The 10,661-nt window shown below is 42.3% G+C and overlaps 1 protein-coding gene and 1 pseudogene across 1 annotated transcript; both read left to right on the plus strand.

The window, feature by feature from the left end:
- The first annotated feature begins 401 nt into the window (after positions 1–401).
- Positions 402–3,647, plus strand: LOC144648615 (uncharacterized; annotated as a pseudogene).
- A 127-nt stretch (positions 3,648–3,774) lies between these two features.
- On the plus strand, positions 3,775–7,216 carry LOC144648617 (uncharacterized). The gene has a single exon (XM_078508126.1). It carries the CDS (start codon positions 3,775–3,777, stop codon positions 6,760–6,762), a length of 2,988 nt encoding a protein of 995 aa, XP_078364252.1. The 3' UTR covers positions 6,763–7,216.
- Positions 7,217–10,661: the final 3,445 nt, after the last annotated feature.

Here is a 10,661-nt window from a genome sequence, read left to right on the forward strand (position 1 = left end):
TTTATGTTCTTCCATGTTTAAACGTCGTCTATGAATTGTAATTGACAGCGCTGTATTGAGTTGGGTTCCTCACGTACGCTTTAAAATAAAACAAGAAGCTTGAGAAGCTTAAAATCGGGCGCTTAATAATTAGCTATCTGTTTTGACTTGAAAGGCAGGGTACAGTACAGTAAAAATCACTGGAAAAACAGTCACTTAAACCTATTCAGGCCGGGGGGGGGGGGGGGTAGGCTCTTACCTTTTTTGGCATTACACTTGGGCTTCGCGAGCATTTTTTTTTTACATTTTATCCCAAAAAGCACTGCTAGCATTATTTTGGATTTTCGACTGACTATTTGTCTAATTTTGTTTTAAAAAGCACAATCTGACTTTATTTATGGCGTCCAAAGTGGAGCGGCCGCTGGCCAAGAGTATTGTACTAGTAGTTACCCAGGATTACTCGCGAGCTACAATCGAAGCACGAGGTCAAAATATGTCTGTCGAAATGTTGAAGTTATGTTATCGAAGGCGATATTAAATGTTGTTTTTACTGGTCTAACCATTTTGGTCTATTCGAGCCGGACAATGAGCAAAAGGGAACCGTGGCATTTGGTCGATGATCGTGTTTTATCACCGCTCCACGGCAGTTTGGACGTGAATCCTGAAGACTCGGTGAGCCAGGTCAATTCTGGTCGCTCAGGAGCTTCTTCAACTTCGTCATCTTCGTCAAGGAGAAGAAGAGACGCTAAAATTAAGGCTGCCATCGCAAGCCTGCAAGCAAGACAGCTTGCCGAACGAGTTAAGAGAGACAATGAGGTACGTGAACAGGAGTTTCAAGAAGAAATGGCTCAGAAGGAATTAGAGTGGAAACTGGGATGCCGAAAGCGAGAACTCGAACTGTTACGAAGGAACAGGGAAGACGAAATGGCTGTAATTTCCGCCCAAAATCAAGCTGAGGTGGCACAGCTCGAGCATGAAATACTGGGTCAAGATTCTAACGCTAGACAAACTTCAAAAGATGAAATCAGCAAGGTCAGTAAATCTTCGCCATCTTTGAAACATTATTTAGTTCCCAGTCCTAAAGAAAACATTGAGGGCCAAAATAAAGAATCTCCTTGTTCTGATGTTAAACCTGGAATTACTAAGAAATATGAAACCAAAGGATATGTTTACACAGACCCATCTCTGGACAGTCAAGCTGTCTCGTACGAATACACTCCATTGTGTGCAGTTTCCAAGCCCTTGCCAGTAAAGAATTTAGAATTCCATGAAGCTCATAGCGATAGCCTCACCTTGGGCTCATCTCAGGCACCAGTTGCCAAAGCAAGTAGATCTGATATGTTGACATTCAGTACTGCAGTGCAGTCACCTCAGCAAGGGTTTTACAGTCCTGAAAGTAAATCCTTTTGTCAAACCACAGCTACTCCTGTGAGTCTAAGTGTAAAGCCTCCATTTTACAGAGATGTGTCTTCACCTGGTTATGTACCTTTGTTCCAGCCCAAACCTGCATCATTTGATTATAGTATGACACCTTCTCCTGTAGCAACTTCTGTTACTTGGTCAACTTTCCCTGGGCCTGGTAGGGAAATTCCTCCTGCAGTTAGTTCCCAAGTGGGGGAAAGCAGTGTTGCCCTGACATCAACATCTGGTAGTAGTTGTCATGATAAGTTAGCTCAAACTCCTCACAAGTCAAACTTCGCTGCTCCATCAAACCATTCTCAGCCATCTTACGTAACACAGTGGGCCCCAGCTACCCGGAGCACCTCAACTCCTTACTTTGGTGGGCCTAGTAGAAATACCGGTAATTCATTACAAGTAGAAGAACCAGTAGATGCATTTATTGATAAACTGAACGATGGCCAAGAAACTGTCTTCCAGTTCACCTTTACTGGCTTACAAACAGATTCAAGTGTAGCTCTTTTACGAGCCCAGGAACAGCAGCGATTGCCACCGCTTGAGCTCTTTAAATTCACGGGAAAACCTATTGAGTGGCCCAAATTCATTGAAAGATTTCGTGATCAGATTCACAACAAGACAACACTTACTGACTCTGATCGAATGGCTTATCTATTCCAAAATCTAGATGGGGAGGCTAAGAAAGCAGTAGAGAGTCTCGGTGTCACAGGTCATAGCTATGCAACTGCCCTCAAGACATTGAAACGTCAGTTTGGGAATCCTAATAGTGTGGCCACTGCTTATCTGAATGACATGCTAAACAGCACCTATGTACCCTCAAATGATAGGCAAGCAATGCGTGACTACTATTACCAAGTGAAGGCATGTACAACATGGTGTGTAAAGATGGGTCAGTCTGCTATTCTCCAAACCCCAGAGTACCTCAGTAGGGCTACTATGAGACTACCCATGAACCTTAGAGTGAGATGGTACGAACACATTGATGGACACAGCGAGAGATCTACCCTGGTAGAGTTTGAGAAGTGGCTATGCAAGCGAGTAGAGACACTATTCAATCCCCTTGAAGATTTTATTTGTGAAGAATGGAACAAGAAACAAAGGCTCCCAAAATCAAAGCCAGGTCTCAAGCTAAGTCCTCTCACCACGTCGACAGAAATCTCTTGTGACACTCCCAGTAGTAACTGTGATTTGCCTGATCCAAAGCAAGCTCAGGCCAAATTTCTGAACAAGGAGCAGGAAAGGAAAGCCCCTTTAACTGAAAAGAAATGTGTTATTTGTAAGCACAAGCACCCTGTTGCCTACTGCCCTGTATTCAAGTCCAAGCACTTGCAAGAAAGGCGAAAGATTGCATGGGACCATGAACTTTGTTTCAATTGCCTGAAAGCAAACCATCAAGCCAAGAACTGTCCGAGTGAAAAGCGTTGTCTTAAAGAACGGTGCGGGCGTTCACACCACACACTTTTGCACGAAGATTATCAAGCAGACTCGCGTCCTACATGTAGTCTGACCAACAGCCAAAATGTCTCTGCCCAGCCATCTGTTCCTCCGCAAGAACATCTTCATCCCCGGGAACCTTCGTCAAGTTTACCACCCACTGCTCAGAGCAACATCAACCAAGTTTGTGTTCAGCCTCCACAAAAGGTCCTTCTTCAAGTTCTCCCAGTTTAGATTCATAGTCAAGGGAATCTGGTCAACACATATGCTGTCCTTGATCCTGGAAGTGACTCAACTCTGATTAGAAAGGACTTAGCAGACCGCTTACAACTTGTTGGTGAGGCATGCCGGCTTAACATTAACACAGTTGGTAATGATGTTACCACTCAGAACTTACACAGAGTAAGCTTTGGTCTTTCATCCAAAGTTCAGCCAGACCCATTTATGGTGCATGGAGCTTGGGTCATCAACAAACTTAACATTCCATCTTTCAAGGTCTCAAAGAAAAGGGCTGTTGAGCAGTGGAATCACTTATCTGATGTAGACCTTCCTGAACTTGAAGGTGGTGACGTAACGATTCTGATTGGATCCGATATGGCTCATCTATTGATTCAACTTGAAGTCCGCCAGGGTCGATGGGATGAGCCCATCGCCATAAGGACCCCCCTTGGATGGACTCTTTTTGGAAATGTAAACCAAGGACACTGTGGAACAATCAATGCAAACTTTCTATCATCAGACAAAGAGATCACATTGCAACATCAAATCGAACGATTTTGGGAAATCGATTCTTATGCAACCAAACAAGTTCCCTCTGACTCCACCTTGTCCGTTGAGGATAAAAGAGCACTGGCTATCCTTGAAAGTAGTACAGTCAAAGAGGAAGGCCACTACAAAACACCACTGCTATGGAAAGGTGAACCAGGCTTGCCAAACAATCGTGCAATGGCAGTTTCACGACTTCACTCCACTGAGAAGAAACTTAAGAAAAATCCTGAACTAGCAGAGAAGTATCAGAATGTCATCAATGGTTATGTTGCTAAGGGACACGCCCAAAAGTTGACCCAAAAAGAGGCCAAGGTGACCACCTCAAAAACATGGTACCTGCCACACCATGCAGTCCTAAATCCTAACAAGCCTGGAAAAGTCCGCGTGGTCTTTGACGCCGCATCAAAATTTGATGGTGTTTCTTTAAACGATAAGCTCTTAACTGGCCCTGACCTGTTAAACAATTTGGTGGGAATCCTTATCAGATTTCGCACTGGGAAGATTGGTGTAATGGCGGACATTGAACAAATGTACCATCAAGTGAGAGTTTGTGAAGAAGATAGAGACTCTTTGCGCTTCTTGTGGAGAGACTTAGATGAATCGAAGAAACTAAGTGAATACAAGATGACCGTGCACGTGTTTGGCGCCGCGGATTCTCCATGTTGCGCAAACTATGCATTGCAGAAGGCTGCTCGTGATCAGCAAGGGAACTTCAGCAAAGATGCGATCAATGCCGTTGGACGAAATTTCTATATGGATGACCTCTTGGCATCTAAGCAAAACTCAGGTGAAGCCACAAGACTAGCCAATGACCTGATAGAAATCCTAGCAACTGGTGGATTTCGTCTAACGAAGTGGATGTCAAACAGCCGAGAAGTGCTTGCAGCAATTCCTTCCTCTGAAGTGGCGTGCGACACCATCCACCTAGATTGTCATGAGTTGCCGCAGGAAAGAGCCTTAGGTGTCAAGTGGTGTGCCGAGCAAGATCTGCTGAGCCTTGAACCAGTGAAGAGCGAATTCCCAAACACTAAGCGAGGAATATTGAGTGCCACAAGCAGTGTGTTTGATCCCCTTGGTTTTGCCGCCCCCTGTGTGATAAAGGCAAAACTGATCATTCAAGAGCTCTGGAGACGCGAGATTGATTGGGACGACGAGCTGCCGAATGACATCCTCCAGAAGTGGCAAAGCTGGAAAGAAAGTTTGAAAACTTCGCGAACAATCGCCATTCCTAGGTGGTACGGTTTCCACCGCGACAAATGCCAAAGCGTGCAGCTTCACATGTTCTGCGACGCCTCTGAAATCGCTTATGGAGCAGTTGCGTATTTCCGCGCAGTGACTAGCGGGCAAGTCAACGTGAGCTTTGTTATGAGCAAGACCCGGCTAGCACCAATCAAGGCCTTGACTATTCCTCGTTTGGAACTACAGGCTGCTGTTGTAGCTGTCAGGCTAAAGTCTAAGATTTTAGAAGAAATCGACTTTGAAGTGGATGAAATGCATTTCTGGAGTGACTCTAAGATAGTGCTTCACTACCTTAGCAACACGCAAAGGAGATTCAGTACTTACGTGTCTCACAGAGTTGCTGAAATCACCTCAAATTCAGACATCAAGGAGTGGCATCACATCCCTGGCACAATGAATGTGGCAGATGACTGCACTAGAGGAAAGGAGTTCCATGAGTTGACTCCGCAGTGTCGATGGATCAGTGGTCCAGAATTTCTTATGTTGCCTGAAGCAGAATGGCCGAGTATCAACGAAGTACCAGTTGTTAACGAAAGTGAACTAGAAATCAAAAGCTCAGTTCTTACTGTGTCCACTACCCCATCCATAAATATGGTGCAATGGGAGAAGTACTCTTCCTGGACGAAGCTATGTCGGCAGTACGCTTGGTGGTTGAGGTACAAATTCAACTTGAGATGTAAAGCAAAGAAGACAAGTCCACCGCCAGAGCGGCAAACCAAGTACTTGAGTACCGTCGATCTCCAAGAAACCTTGCTAGCCTTGTGCAAGCAAGCCCAAATCGAATCGTTTGAGGAAGACTTCAGGGATCTGCAAGCGAACCGAGCTCTGGCACCTAGCAGTTCACTACTTCCACTGCAGCCAGCCCTCGTCGATGGAGTTATCAGGGTTGGAGGTCGGCTGAATAAGGCTCCAATACCGTTTGAAGCAAAGCATCAAGTGATACTCTCGCCAACGCACCCTTTAACAAGATTGTTAGTTCAAGACATCCATGAAAGACACTTCCATGTAGGAAGGGAGCACACACTTGCTCTAGTGCGCCAGCAGTACTGGATCCTGCGAGGAAAGTCATTCATTAGAAAGATCATCAATGACTGTCTTCATTGCAAGAGAAGGAGAGCTAAACCAACCATCCCTTTGATGGCCTCTTTACCCAGAGAACGACTTGCTCTTTGCGAGCCTCCATTTACTAACACAGGCCTAGACTACTTCGGACCAATCAATGTCAAGAGGGGAAGAGTAACTGAGAAAAGGTGGGGGTGTATCTTCACATGCCTCACTACCCGTGCTGTCCACCTGGAGTTAGCAGGCGACTTGAGTACTGATTCGTTTATTATGGCTCTGAGAAGATTTAGTAGGAGAAGAGGCAACCCTAAGACAATCCGTTCAGACAACGGAAGCAATTTCGTCGGAGCAAACAGAGAGTTAGCAGAAGCTTTAAAGTCATTGAGTCAGGAACGAATTACTGGAGAGCTGACCCAGGAAGGGATCACCTGGTACTTTAACCCGCCGTCGGCCCCGCACATGGGAGGAATATTCGAGTCAATGGCCAAGCAGGTGAAACGAGCTATGAAAACTGTCATAAATGACCAAGTCTTACCTGAGGAAACACACTATACAGTCCTTGTGGAAACAGAAGCTATCCTTAATAGCCGACCGCTTACTCCAGTAAGCGATGACCTTAATGATTACGAAGCACTGACGCCAAACCACTTTCTCATCGGCCGAGCATCACCAAACAGTCCACCCGGTCAATTTGAAGAGCGTGAAGTTAATAGCCGCAAAAGATGGAGAATGGCTCAGGCGCTGGCTGACATGATATGGCGGAGGTGGCGCAAAGAATATTTACCTACTCTGGCGATCCGTTCAAAGTGGAATAAAGAGCAAAGGAACTTAAAAGAAAGGAGATCTTATCTTAATAAAGAATGATGATGCGCCACGGTCACACTGGCCCCTTGGACGGATTCTGAAGGCATTCCCTGGAAAGGATGGCAGAGTTCGTATGGCGGAAGTGAAAACCCCAAGCGGAATCCTGATGCGGCCTGCTGCAAAGTTATGTCTACTGGAAGGATCTATTTAAAGAGGACAATTCTGAACTGTTGTCGAACTGTTATTGAACTAAGACTATTCTCGTTTTCTCATAGAAAATTGTTGAGTTTTGTCGTTTGTAATTTAGGGCTCGCTAGGTTTTTCGTTTCGTCTTGTTGACTCACTGGGGGGGAGGATGGAGCGGCCGCTGGCCAAGAGTATTGTACTAGTAGTTACCCAGGATTACTCGCGAGCTACAATCGAAGCACGAGGTCAAAATATGTCTGTCGAAATGTTGAAGTTATGTTATCGAAGGCGATATTAAATGTTGTTTTTACTGGTCTAACCACAAAGATGCATTAGCCCTCATTTTAGTCAAAGGAGCCGTGGAGGCCTGGGGAATAGGTTTGATACGTCAGTGGTTGCCTTCTAGAAACCCAATCCATCACACTCGTTCCAAGATGACGTCATCCACGTTGTCATCGAGGAACAATGGAAGTCAGCCAGCCAAGGCAGAGATAGCTCGAGAGCGTACTCTGACATCAAACATTGATCGTTACATTTTATTGTTGAAAAATGTAACTGAAAATCTGAAAAATGTAATATTCTATGTTTAAAAAAAATCGGAAAAAAGTGAACATTTTTATGTTACCCACGAGCACTTTTTAAAAAAATTAGCATTATTTTAGCACTTTTTTGGAAAAAAGACGAGCACTTCTTTTAGCATTTAATGCTTTTTTTACGAGCACTTTCGGTAAGAGCCTAGGAGGGGGGGGGGGGGGGGGGGGCGCTTTTGAGGCCCGCGCTGACTTTGGACGCTTATAACTTTTTCAAGATTCAACCAAACGCTGCCAAACTTTGCGCGTTTATCTAAAATTTATCTCGCAATAATTTGGTAGGATTAGTTATTGTGCCAGTAACTTGAAATCACCATGGCAACGTCATTTTGACAGGCTTGTTTTCCCAAATTTGAATTTTTCGTGTTTCTATTTAATAATGAAAATCTGGAATGTTTTCAAGATTGCATTATTACTTAATGACATAATGGTCTCAATTTATAAAAATATATTTCGCACAATACATATGAACGATTGAACTAGACGTCTAGAAAATATAAATTTGTAACACTTAGCAAAGTGCAGCCTTTTCGCAATACTTAATAAAGGCGGGGTTTTTACCTGAAGACCAATTTTTCCAACGCTTTAGGTGGCTGACGCATTTCAGTATTTTCCAGCCCTTACACTTTAATGGAACAGTATACAACTCCTAATCAGGTAACTACTATTGTCAAGAAAATGATCACAGCTTATTATTGACCAATGATTAGGTATTTGTTTCATACCATTACTGTAATAGCAACTGGTGAAGAATAGTAGTACTGACCCAAAGTATAGGGGCTGGAAAATACTGAAAACCATTTCAGCCGCGTTTCAAGGAATCCAAAAAAGCTTTACTTATCCCATATATATTTGTTTTGCAGTATTTTGTTAATTTTTGGACGATTTTGGGGGATGTCTGGGAGGCGATAGTTTTTCTCAAAGGATTAGTAAAATTTAGACAAATAAGAAATATTGGAGATTTAATGTGATTTTAAAATTTGAATTTGAAGTTAAAAATTGGTGGACGGACACCAAACAGTCTCCTGACAACCCGGAGTGCTCTTGCGAGAGGGTCAACTGTTTGGAGGTGTTTCCATTCTTTTCTTCAATCCCTTCTTTAAATCTCTTAAAGTTCCATTCAAATTCAGGTAGAACCCCACCATAAGTTTTGTTCTTGTGAGAAAACAACAGAAGTCAAAGGTTGCGTGATATAACCAAGCATGGATTTTAATTCTCCCTCCCTTTCCATCTCCTTAGCCTTTCACCCCCACCTGTCCCTCCCTTTCTACTCTCATTCAATTTAATGTTTGTTTACATTTCCTAACCAATTCAGTATCGTACTAATCTGTGCCAAGCAATCAGATAATAACAGAAATTTGCCTTACTTTTGATCTCCCATACCAAGACCTTAGAGTATAAACCGCTAATAAAACAAAACACACTTGATAATAATTCTCTGAGGTTATACACCTTGCAGTATTAACGTACTAACGAACTTGATAACAAACCCCATGTCGTACTAAGGATTTTAACTGATCAACATAGAAAATAAGTTCACAATGGTTTGTTCCCAAAACGTTTTTTACTGTACAGAGGGTCTGTATATTGACCTGTAACTTGTATACCGTATTGAAAAATTCAGAACGAACCGACTTCTGCCCGCTACCATGATATCATGTTGAAAAATTAGCTCGTTCGAAACCGTAGCAAAATCGTTAGAGACAGACAAGATACAGCGTTTACTGGCAGTCTTTGAAAATCCTGAATTTCGTCAAAATGAGCCAAAATAAAGTTTTAAAATTTCCTTTATCAATATGGTTCTTATCTTTTTATTCGATTCTATGAACTGCTTTTATGCAGTACTGTCCACAAAGATCTCAATTTCCTCAAAGTTTCGGGACAAATGGATACAAAATATTTCGTGCAGTATGTAATTTGATTAAGCGAATGTTTTCACGTCTATAAATACTTCAAGCAGTGAATGAAAAACCGTTTTGTTTTCATCGATGAGAACCACTTTCAAATAGTTAATGCATAAAAAATAACAATCAGATCAGAATACAATAATTATTAATGTAAGGTCTCGCTATTATGTCTCGGCAGAGATACTTCTTTTTTGCAAGTTCAAATGTATGCAAATTTCGTGTGAAATGTAATTCGATTCCATTGTCTTGTTTACAAACTCTTTCTTAAGAAAGTTGTATTTTCGTGAATAAAACCCATTGGCCTGTTTTGTTTTCCTGATCATGTTTGTCTGTGATTTTTACAAAACATGTGGTCTTTTTTTCGGAACTTTAAGTTGTACAAAAATTCCTATTTTGAACACAGATGTCACTTTCGGAATTTCTCATCTAGAATTCAATTGGTATTTAATTATGATTATTCGAAGTTTTCATTTTCAAGTCATCTTTTCATTCGATAGCTTTACTGATCTCGTAAAAAATTCCATTCAAGTTCACACCAATACTGTACATTGCCAATGTTTTGCTGACGTCTTGAGAAGTGTCTTACTAACGTCACTAGTCAAATCTAAAATACATATCCAAACCATGTTGTGCAAACATTCTACTCTTTGTGACAGGCGACTTTGACGCCCAACTGTGCGGAAATGAAAATCGACATACTCCTTGCTAAATATATAAAAAATAGTTTTAAAGTGGAGTCCGCCTCAAAAAAATGTACCGCCAGATCACACTGCTATTTGTAGAAACCAGCAAAGCGTCTAGTTTCAAAGTTTCCCACAAAAACATTGCGTGACATGAATGACGTTACCCCTTTTATTTACAAAAATAGCTTCAAATTGTCAAAGCAACTACAGTTTCACAATGGTGATTATTAGTACTTTACCCCTTAAGCTTTTTTCTCTGTCCTCCCGCCGAAGCAAAGAAGTGAACCAGATTGCAGATAAGCCCAAAAGTCGACCCAGTGTTCCTACAACGATTTACTGTCAAAACTGAAATGAAACCGATTGGCCCAGGCTATCCCCGTCATTTTTAGCCGACAGGAGACTATCGTCTAGGACGACCAAAGGGTAAACTATAAATCGGCCACGCCCGATTAATAAAATTTTTCAATAAATAAGTAGACAGATTTGGAAACTTCATCTAGCTTTCAAAAACTACATCTATTCTTTGCTAATTTTAACAATTCGAGAAACGATTACTTTACGAAACTTCGCCTTCACGCAATGTAAATTCATTC

This window comes from Oculina patagonica, chromosome 4 (assembly GCF_052425735.1).
Source record: "Oculina patagonica isolate OP01 chromosome 4, crgOcupat, whole genome shotgun sequence".
NCBI classification, from domain to species: Eukaryota; Metazoa; Cnidaria; class Anthozoa; order Scleractinia; family Oculinidae; genus Oculina; species Oculina patagonica.